The sequence below is a fragment of the Limanda limanda genome, chromosome 18 (genome assembly GCF_963576545.1).
Source record: "Limanda limanda chromosome 18, fLimLim1.1, whole genome shotgun sequence".
NCBI classification, from domain to species: domain Eukaryota; kingdom Metazoa; phylum Chordata; class Actinopteri; order Pleuronectiformes; family Pleuronectidae; genus Limanda; species Limanda limanda.
Window position 1 is genome coordinate 12,920,796 of NC_083653.1, and position 10,651 is coordinate 12,931,446.

At 42.7% G+C, this 10,651-nt stretch overlaps 1 protein-coding gene across 2 annotated transcripts; it reads left to right on the plus strand.

Annotated features, from left to right (window-relative positions):
• The first annotated feature begins 715 nt into the window (after positions 1 to 715).
• Positions 716 to 4,551, plus strand: LOC133024618 (terminal nucleotidyltransferase 5A-like). 2 transcript variants are annotated; one of them, XM_061091776.1, is made up of 3 exons: positions 716 to 841; positions 1,220 to 1,684; positions 2,719 to 4,551. In XM_061091776.1, the coding sequence occupies exons 2-3, from the start codon at positions 1,259 to 1,261 to the stop codon at positions 3,535 to 3,537; spliced, it is 1,245 nt and encodes a 414-aa protein (XP_060947759.1). In that variant the 5' UTR covers positions 716 to 841; positions 1,220 to 1,258; the 3' UTR covers positions 3,538 to 4,551. The 2 variants fall into 2 exon arrangements, with proteins under 2 accessions (XP_060947759.1, XP_060947758.1); XM_061091775.1 differs by having other exon boundaries at positions 716 to 1,684.
• Positions 4,552 to 10,651: the final 6,100 nt, after the last annotated feature.

Here is a 10,651-nt window from a genome sequence, read left to right on the forward strand (position 1 = left end):
TTAAAGAAATTGCACTTTTACCTCAATGCAGCTGAACGGCTGTTTTATGGTGTTTAAGTGTTTTATTATATTAGTGGATGTCTGTATATTGTTTTTTATTGATCTACTTTTAGAGATAAGATAAGACTTTATTAGACCCAAAGGAAATTAATGTGCCAGCTTTCACCAGATTGCAGTGACACCATCAATAAATGAGAAAGAGTACAGAAACAAAAACAAAAACAATAACGATTAAGTCTAAAAGATATAAGTGAAAATAAGAAATTCACAGAAAGTTGAAAGAATATTATAAGTGAAAATAAAAATCGAAAGTTTACTTAAGATTAGTTCAGTTTATTCTAAACTTAATAACAAACTAAAATTAATTTGTTGGGATTAGTAAAGTTGTATTATGTTGTATGGTTTTGTAATATATATATGTATTTAAATGTATATTTACAAGTGAGTTAAACCCCAGTGCAGTGTTGAATCAGTTGTTTAGTAGGTTTCCTTATTGATGGTGTAGCCTCAAGTGGTCTTGGAGAACAAGGGGGTGCAGGAGAAGTTTTTGGGTCAAGTGTCAACACGACTGTTCTCTGTCTGTTCTCCTGCGCCGCCCATTCTCCAGACACGCCTCAGTCTCCAGGCTCGCAGCCACTCAAAGTCTGCATAGGAAGTGGCAGAAGCTATTAGGAGGTGTGTGCTGTCAGTCAAACCGACCCGCCCTGCGCGCCTCGCACACTGCACGCACGTCGACTCCTCCAGCAGCTGTGGAGTTGGATCTCTGTGACATCGCGCAGCAATTACAAGGGAGAAACGGCCAAAATGTGAAGGAGAAGCAGCCGTCCACCGCTTTCTGGAAGTAGGTGTGCAGCTGACAGGGGGGGGGTCAGCCAGTCGGCGTTGCGTAAAAAGTTGCCCTTGGCTGTGTGGTCCGTGCGTAAAAGTGATCCAAAGAGGACAGAAGTAAATATTCGAAACGCTTTCCTTCGGATGCGATGGATGGGTCAGTGAGTCTTTGGCATGTTGTGAAAAGCTGATGCTGTGGGGGACAATCGCTTGAGTGTGGAGATAGATGCTGGACTAAGCTCGATAATTGACATTGTGTGGTGCGCAGGAGAAGTAGGACAAGCACAACGCCGCCCAGATACTTCTCCTTCGTCATGCGTAAAGAGACACTCTCCTCGTCCAGCATCTCGATGTTATGATACAGTTCAGTCTCAACGATTCTTTTCTACAGGACGCCAGGTAGTGCAAAGATCTGTCCTTCGCATCTCTCATGATCAGCATGGACGAGCCCGCTGCGGCCACCAGCGGCTCGGACGGGGACAGCATCAGCCTCAGTGTCCTCAACTGGGAGCAAGTGCAGCGGCTGGACAACATCCTGACCGGCTCCATCCCCATCCACGGCCGCTGGAGCTTCCCGACGCTGGAGGTGAAGCCGAGAGATATCGTGAAGGTGGTCCGGAGCCGCATGGAGGAGAGGCGGATCCATGTCCGGGAGGTGCGCCTCAACGGATCCGCTGCCAGCTACGTCCTGCACGAAGACAGCGGGCTGGGCTGGAAAGATCTGGACTTGATATTCTGCGCTGACCTGAAAGGAGAGATGGAGTTCCAGATAGTGAAAGATATAGTCCTGGACTCTCTTCTAGACTTCTTGCCAGAGGGAGTGAATAAGCAGAAGATCACACCAGTGACTTTAAAGGTAACGTATGAAGTTATAACCTGTACTGATCGTATTATTTGCATAGCAGAGTTTTACATTTTGCCTCTAACCTTTTCAGGCTTTCAAACCTTCCAGGAAAGTTTGCTGTATGCTTAAGTTTTCCATCCTTCCCTCATTTCCATCCACACTCATGTAATTACAGATCTCTCACTGCTGAAGTTATGTGCACCTCCCAGTTAATGGTCACATTCACTGTTTGCATATTCTCTTCTATTACATTTGACAAGATTTAGATCTTCCACAAACAGCAGAGATATGAGCCGTACAATAGTAAAAAGGTTGGTTTCAAAGAGGATTCTGTCTAATCCAATTGGAGTCGGATCCACATTAATCAGCCGGCCCTCAGTTACCTGGATACCACAGACTACCCAGGCTGCTAATGGCCCACCAACAGATGTGATCAGCAAAACATCATGAGCAACAGACCAAGTCCTTATCCATCCATTATACCAACATTTTATCATAGTGAAAATAGCATTTATGTCCAGTTGTTGATCCCACTCAAACTTTTTTCAGATGTAAGTATCCAGATGATCTCCTTGTAAGACCCAATATTTGTTAATCTATAACCATGAAAGCAAACACGTCTGATGAGCACATTTAGTGTAATTTTCAGAGCAAATAGGCAGAAGTGCTGCAGGAACTAACTACAGTTGAGCTGTGAGAGGAAGGAAAAACAAGGAGGTGGAGTTAACAGACAGAGAGAAAGGAGTGGGTGACTGAGTTGGGTGTTATTTGCAGAAACATGGCTAAGTCAAGAAATTAAATAATTCAGCTTCGGTTTTCCTTGTTATTTGCTCTTATTATGCTGCAGTGCCTTAATGGAAATTCTACAAGTGATACATTAGTATAGAGAATAGAACAAAACTACATCAAAAGAGTAAATCTTGTTTCACCAGGGATTCAAGTATCTTTTGAGCATTTCACATGCGATTCACATATTTAAACCTTTCAAAACCATGAGATGCAAATATCAGTGCTTTGAATCTGACCTTTAATTTTTGGGTTTTCAGGAGGCCTATGTGCAAAAGATGGTGAAGGTGTGTAATGACTCAGACCGCTGGAGTCTCATCTCCCTCTCCAACAACCGTGGCAAGAACGTCGAGCTAAAGTTTGTGGACTCCCTTCGACGGCAGTTTGAGTTCAGCGTGGACTCCTTCCAGATCCGGCTGGACTCGCTCCTCCTCTTCTACGAGTGCTCCGAGCACCCGATGGCTGCCACCTTCCACCCCACCATCCTCGGGGAGAGTGTCTACGGCGACTTCCCCACCGCCCTCGATCACCTGCGTAAGCGTCTCATCTGCACGCGGAGTCCCGAGGAGATCCGAGGAGGGGGTTTGCTGAAGTACTGTCACCTCCTGGTGCGGGGTTTCCGTGCAGCCTCAGAAAGCGAGATGAAACTGCTGCAGCGCTACATGTGCTCGCGCTTCTTCATAGACTTTCCCGACGTGAGCGAGCAGAGGAGGAAGCTGGAGTCCTACCTGCAGAACCACTTTGTGGACCTGGAGGACAGGAAGTATGACTACCTGGCCACGCTGTACGACGTGGTGCAGGAGAGCACGGTGTGCCTGATGGGCCACGAGAGGCGCCAGACGCTCAGCCTCATCTCCTCACTGGCGCTGCGGGTCCTGGCCGAGCAGAACGCCATTCCCAACGCCGCCAACGTCACCTGCTTCTATCAACCGGCCCCTTATGTCTGCGATGGCAACTTCAGCAACTATTATGTAGCTCAGATTCAGCCTGTCTACGCCTGTCCACCCTCGCCTGCTCATCATCCGTATCTTACTCCTTCACAGCATCCCATGTACGCCAGCTGGTTGCCCTGTAACTAAACCTTGTGAGCATCTATGCTTTATTGTGTAGCTGGTGGAACACATGCCCAATCAAAAGGGATAAATGATGTTTTTATCTCTTCCCTAAGATGGGGAACTGAGGGAAATGAGAGAGGAAATGCTGGAGACAAATTTAAACAGACATTAGGGCGCAGTTAAAAGAAGCGAATAAAGGGAAGAAGGGAAGGCAGTGGGCCAGAGAAAGTTTTTTCCCTGGAGTACGGTGCAACAGCATGAAGGAGCTGAGCACACAGGGACAGATGACAGAGGCTGACCATCAGTTTCATGGTTCCTTTATCAGGGCTAAGACCGATTTGGTGGAGAAGACGGCAAGTTGAGCTCAGCCTCAGAGTCATCGACACCCTGGATATGACAATATTTTCCTCCTCCGAACTCCAAATAGACAGAAACACAAACCAGACCCTCATATTTACAGGCGGCAGCCATGGAGAGGAACAGACACGCACACGAGGCATTGAAGATATTGAACATGATGCAATGAAGATATTGATTCTTGATCCAACAACAGCAACCCTTTGACCTTTTACGTGTGCTCTGCTCTGTGTGTGGGTGTGTGTGTGATGGGGGGAGGAGGGCGGACCATGCAAAAAGAGGAACGATACTGTTTACAAATCCAAAGATCTACTTCGACACTCAAGTTCTATCTGAACTGAAAAACAACGAAACAATGCATGCTTTATTCCTGTACAGGGATAAGTTTCTTTAAGTGCCTCGACAAAGCCTAAAGGGAAGAGACATTTTTTGTGGTTGCCGAGTTGTCTCAGTGACGAGCGACGATGACACCTGATAAAGATGAATGTATTGGGAGAGTTTACCAATAACTGAGTAAGGGTCTCTTACACTGAGAAATGTATCTTCCTCAACTTTATTTCCTTTTTTCTTTTTTGACAACGTTTCGCTAAAGCCTGGTCTTATCTGCGGTCCTGGTGGACGAACGCACATCCTGATTACCAAAGAGGAAGTAACATTGTAATCTCATCATCTGTAGAAAGAAGGGGCGGGAGGGTGGGTAGTGCGGGGGCGGGGATAAAAAGTGCTTGTTAAAGTAAATTAGATTGTACTTGTGGGAGAAACAGTTTCGTCACAGGAGAGAATAAACTGTCCTTTTACTGTTGCAACATAAAACGGACCAGTGCACATGCAGCCTGACAGCCAAACATGCGACTTATCCCAGAGAGAAGTTTTAAGTAATTCTTAAAAGGTGTAAATCAACATGCACACACGCTACATGCTGAAATGTTGACATACAGAAGGTAAAATGCTAATTAATAAATCCCTTTGAAATATGCAACTCAGCCTTTCTTAAAGGTGCCCTGTGGAGTTCAGATCAGTAGATAACCACATTAAGTTATGTTTTATCCTCAAAGTTTAACAAAACTGTTGAGTGGACATATAAAGTTTTGATAATTTAAAACATGCATTGTTTTACAAACCCTGTGTGGTTCAATATTTGCATATGCGTCTTTGGAGAAAGGCACAATACAAATGAAATGGGGACGCACTTGTCAAAAACATTGCTCCATAGCGCTACTAGTGGTTAAAAACTCTACAGGACACCTTTACATTTTCAAATGCATCTTGGACAGAAAGTAAATTAGATGTGCAACTTATTTGAAATGCATATTGAAACAGTGCTAAATAGTTTACAGAGGAAAGTTTTAATAAAATCAAAACAATACAAATATTGTCCCATCTTTTGAAATCAAATATATAGAATGGTAAATTTCTCAGTATTCTGTGTACAAAGGCATTTTGACATTCACTGTTATAGATAACATTATATAAAAAAAATGATTGCTTTCCATGTATACAAGCTGTTTTAGGACATGTTCCTCCTGTACGGGCGTCTGCAAATATCTGCAGAGCTGGGAAGTGATGCTAATGTGTGTTTGTCAGAGTGGTGGAGGTTGGATTGTGTGCATTTCAGCAATGTACAAGTATTAAACCACACAAGCACAATCAGTCGGTTTTTTAAATTATTTTCCTAAAGTACCGCACAGTGAAAGAATTCGATTACAGGTAACAGACAATCACATCGATAATTGAGTGGCAATAAATTGAGCAAGAATTTTTCTCAGCTTTAAAAGTGCAAGAGATTCAGCATGTTCAATCACAGCTCCTATTTTTCTATCGATCTCTATTTTTGTACAGTTTGTGTTTGGCTGTTTGTAGCAGGCAGATTCAAAAGCTGTGTCATTGAGTCAAAGATTTTTTTTCTTCGTGGTGCGGGAAACATTTGTGTTTTTCTGTGTTTAAACTGAGATGCAGATTTGACTTTGTGCTCTGAACTGTTTCATATGTTTTTTTTTTCTGTCGCTCCAAAGAGATTGTGTCACAGTTGTATACGTCTGTTTTTAACTGCCATCCTGTTTGGACATGGAAATAATGATCTGATAATTGTGTTGCAAAGTTTTTCGACTTGATAATTAAAAACAAAAAAGACCTTCAGACAACTGTTCTCCCCTTCATTGTTTTGTTTTTCCTCATCATTGTCACACTCACCCTACATGATGTTTCCTGGATGCTTCACCTCACTGGATCTCGGTTTACATGATGTAAAGAGCTCTGGCATTTAGATCTGGTGGCTGGGCGTTGGCAGACAGACGGACGTTTTTATCGGGTCAACGTCCTGAGGTGCCCTCGCAATCCCAGAGGGCAGGAGAGCTGCTGCCAGCGAGTGACAGCCGAACGTGACGGATTTCCCCTCTAAGAGACGTCAATAGCCGCCAGCGACCGTCATTGCGCTGTTTGCCAGACCTCATTAGCCAAAAGTGAACTTGGACAACAGGTAAATTGTTCACAAATGCACACACCTTACTACCAGTCGAGCACTGGTCTCCAGGGACTCATGGTAATGGGCTGAGCAGACTGGCTGCCGGTCTGGATCACTCTTAATGCCCGCAGGCCTCAGCCTCCACATGTCACTTTCCCTGCCGACACTGAGAATAAATACTTTACTTAGTCTCTCTCTCTCTAATGGTCTCTTTCATCTCTTCATCACCCTTCTCTTCATCTGTAACCTTATTCCAAAAAACAGGTTTTAATCATAGACTCTATATATAAAGGTTTTAATAAACTTATTGATGAGTGCAGAGGGTTTTTAGGTCACTCTTATCTGTGCTTACATTAAATACACAGGTTCATATCATCTATGTTCTTTGATTTTTTTTAACCTCATAGTCCTTATTTCCTTTTGTCTCTGCCCACATGATGAATTAAAGCAGAGATAAAGAGAGAGAGAGAGTGAAATAGAGAGAGAGAAAGAGAGAGAGAGAGTCAGAGAGAGAGAGAGAGAGAGAGAGAGAGAGAGAGAGAGAGAGAGAGAGAGAGAGAGAGAGAGAGAGAGAGAGATGAGCGACAGAGAGAAGAACAGGGCCAGTGTTATCCCTGTTAAGAGGGAGAGAGTGGACACTAAATATAGCCCCCCCCCCCTCTAGGCCACTGTAAGGACATTAACCCATCTGCAGAAAGCTGATTAGCCTCCCTCTATAAGCATGTACTCAGTGTGCTGGTGTGGTTACTGCCGAGAGATTTACCGGCTATTGTACTGTAACACATACCTCCCCCATCTCCCTTTTAGGTCAGTCTCGCTGGAAAGGACACAAAAAAAAAGAAGAAAATTCAGTCCACTTCCGTATCAAGGGCACAGGGAGGGAACTGAGAGCGAGGGATTGAGCTGTGTTGCACAACAAGGAGAAGAGCTAACCCAATAACTCAGGCAGCTTAGGACGTGTGTTACTATGGTGATTTAAAGTAATAATGTCTGAACAGGTGGGATGAGTCAGGAAGTGTGTCACTGCAGTTTTTATGGGTATCACAGACAGAGAACATCTTAGAAACAGAAGAGCTGTACCCTCTAATTCAATTAAAATGTCCTGGAACAACGTGATTCTCACTAGGACTGAAAATACAAGATAATTAATGTATTAGGGTAATTGACTGTTTTCAGTATTAATTCATCCTTAATATAACAAATGTATAACATAACACAAGCTTATCTTTTCACACGAGTGAAAACGGGAACTCCAGCTATAAGTTGCCTAAACAGAACCACTTTATTTCTTAACAGTTAAATGCATCAGCACAACAATGATATTGGTGCTTTAGTTTTAACCTCTCCTATCTTCTCATCAAGAAGCTCAGCAGGAAGGCTTACAGGGATATTCACCCAAAAATGAAAATTCACTCTTTATCTATTCACCACAATGCCGATGGAGTCGTGGTTGAAGTGTTTGAAGCCCCAAAATTCTTTTGGAGTTTCAGGGGTAAAAAGTGTTGCAGCCAAATCCAAAACAATTTAAGAAATTAGTTAACTATCTTCAGGCATAAAAAAACAACAGAAAGAAAACATATCATCCCTCCATTCTGCTCTTGTGGCGTCATACGAGTGTCCAGAATCCCCAGCATTCAAATTTCGACTCGAAACGAGGTCATTTACACCACTGTGACACTGTTTACCCCTGAAACTCCAAGTGTTTAGTGGAGTCAAACACTTCACCCACACCGCCATCGGCATAGTGTTGAGTAGATAATGAGTGCATTTTCATTTCTGGGTGAAATGTCCCTTGATAAATTGCTTCATGAAGTCATGACCCACATTGATTGTCTCTCATAACTCAGTATTTTAGAATGCATGTGTGAGGCAGGAAACAGTGGGGATCCCACATCTGTTTAAAAACTCAAAGCCATGGACCGCCTTCGGAGATGAGACTTCTAGCAAAATACCACAGCTATGACTTTAAGAAGAGCCATCAAAGGAATGTAGAAAATAAAGATCCCTTTCTGATTCGTATGTTCAAAGAAGTGCTGACGGGTTTATTTACTGCAGATTTACTTATTTCACTACGATACTATGTGTTTTGTTCTAGCTTTTCAGACATGCGTGGAGAGACAAGACAGACAGCCCATGATAAGGATCTGCATTTTACTGAGGACTCTGTTGAGGCCAGAGAATTAGAAAGAGTGAATGAGTTCTATATTTTAAAACCTCAATTGAAAGGCAACAACTCAAAGGACATAACTTTCTAAATGAAAGGATGATGTCATATCCTTGACCACCATGAAGAAGCGTATTAATGTGTATGAGATCTGAAGAAGCTGTGTGAAAAACAACCGACAAACAAACTTGACATAATATATAACGATTCTCCATTAAAATGTCAACAAACAACTTGACTCATGTTTGCTCATGTGTAAATTTGTGTCAGATTTTCATCGGCAATGGTGGTGAAGGCAACAACGGCCATGCTTCCATCTGGGATCTTTTTTGTTTGTTTTAAAAGAATCATACAAAGAAATTAATTATCAAATTACTGCAATATTTCTTCTGTTTAAGATGCTTTAATTTTCTTGTGTTAAAAGGACATGTGGATCGTGTGGTCATATCTTCACAGGCTAAGGTCAGATGGAGTCACATCACTGCTGCCGTCTTTAATTGATTTGGGCTTCACAACAGGAAATGAATAACACCAAAAAGTCGTCCAGTGACTTGTAAAACTCTGAAAGGATGGGTGTAACGCTTAAAAGAGGTTTTAATTTGTGCTGACTAAGGTTCACAACAACCACTTCACTTTGTTCAGAATATCTAATCTAAAATAACAAAAAAGGTAATATGTAAAAATGTTTGACCACAATGATAAACACATTATTTTATTATATATAGTATTTTATTGTATTCAAATATACCGACTGCTATGACAACTTAATTTCCCTTCGGGGATGAATAAAGTACTCTATCTATCTATCTATCTATCTATTATTATTATTATTGGTTAGAATTAATCCGTTAATATATCTAGGACACAAACACACACACACACACTCTCTCTCTCTCTCTCTCTCTCTCTCTGGGTTCCATTTCGGTTATGCTGTAAATGAACCAGTTGGAGCAGCACCAGGGCCAAGAGTCCATCCAGCTCAGCCCGGCAAGGGTCAGAGTTCACAGAGTAAATCAAACAACAGAAAGACTAGACTGTGAGAAACAGGGATGGATGTGTGTGTGTGTGTGTGTGTGTGTGTGTGTGTGTGTGTGTGTGTGTGTGTGTGTGTGTGTGTGTGTGTGTGTGTGTGTGTGTGTGTGTGTGTGTGTGTGTGTGTGTGTCTGTGTGTTTGTGTGTGCATGCTAGTGTAAAAGACAGAGACAGGGAGAGACATGTCAAACTAGAGAGATGGAGAAAAAAAAGAGTGTGTGGACATGCTTGTGCATATTTGTGTATTGGTGCTGTGTGTGTATTTGTGCTGCGCGTGTATTTATGTTTCAGGAAAACTTGAGCGAGCATCTGGTACATCTGCAGACCATGTTGCTCTCAGAGATTATGAACAGCGACCATGAGCAGAACTCGATACTCTTGATTATTAGGCAACACAATAATAATAATTCATACTTCTGGAATGGACTAATCGCTATCGGATTTTTTGTGACATCAGATACCGAACAATTGGCCGGCGGGAGCAATAAATCCGATTTCATCCCCTATCTCAAGTGTTTATGCCTGGTAGTGTAAACAGTTTGGCCAGCTGGAACGGGACCGGTGCTGGAACACAGGCTGTCTTGTTGCTGTGCAGGAAACAGCCAATGACAGAGAGGGAGAGACAGATTCGTCATTTGACTCATAGCGAAGGAAAATGATTGGCTGGTTTCTTCGATAGGAAAAAGAGTCACTCTGCAATAAATCCGTAAATAGATTTTCAGAGTCTCTCATCAGTGCATCTGAATGTTTGTGTGCACACATGTGGCTCAAATGATACATTTTCAGTTCAGTTTAATTCTGTTAGTTAGTTGGTGGCTCTGTGCAGCCTCGTCTCGTCTACTGCGTGGGAGACAGATCAGGAAAGTCCCGTAGAAAAGCGCTGGGAAGCGGATGTGAACTTCTCTTTCACCGAGCTGGGGCAGTAAACCAGAGGGCACATTTGCCAAAACAAATTATTCCTTGACCTAAAACAGACCAAAAAAAAAACATTTCGGTAAAATTTGGATTTTGAACAGAGCTCTGTGAGTCTGTGCTTCATTACAGTGGGGCTTTTCATGTCAACCCACCTAAGCTAGTGTCATTATTGGGTGTGTAGCAATGAGGTGGACCGACTGAGTAATAGA

Coding starts and splice junctions, on each gene's coding strand:
- LOC133024618 (XM_061091775.1), top strand. CDS start 1,259: ATGATCAGCATGGACGAGCCCGCTGCGGCCACCAGCGGCTCGGACGGG. Junction 1,685..2,718: donor TCACACCAGTGACTTTAAAG/GTAACGTATGAA, acceptor TTGGGTTTTCAG/GAGGCCTATGTGCAAAAGAT.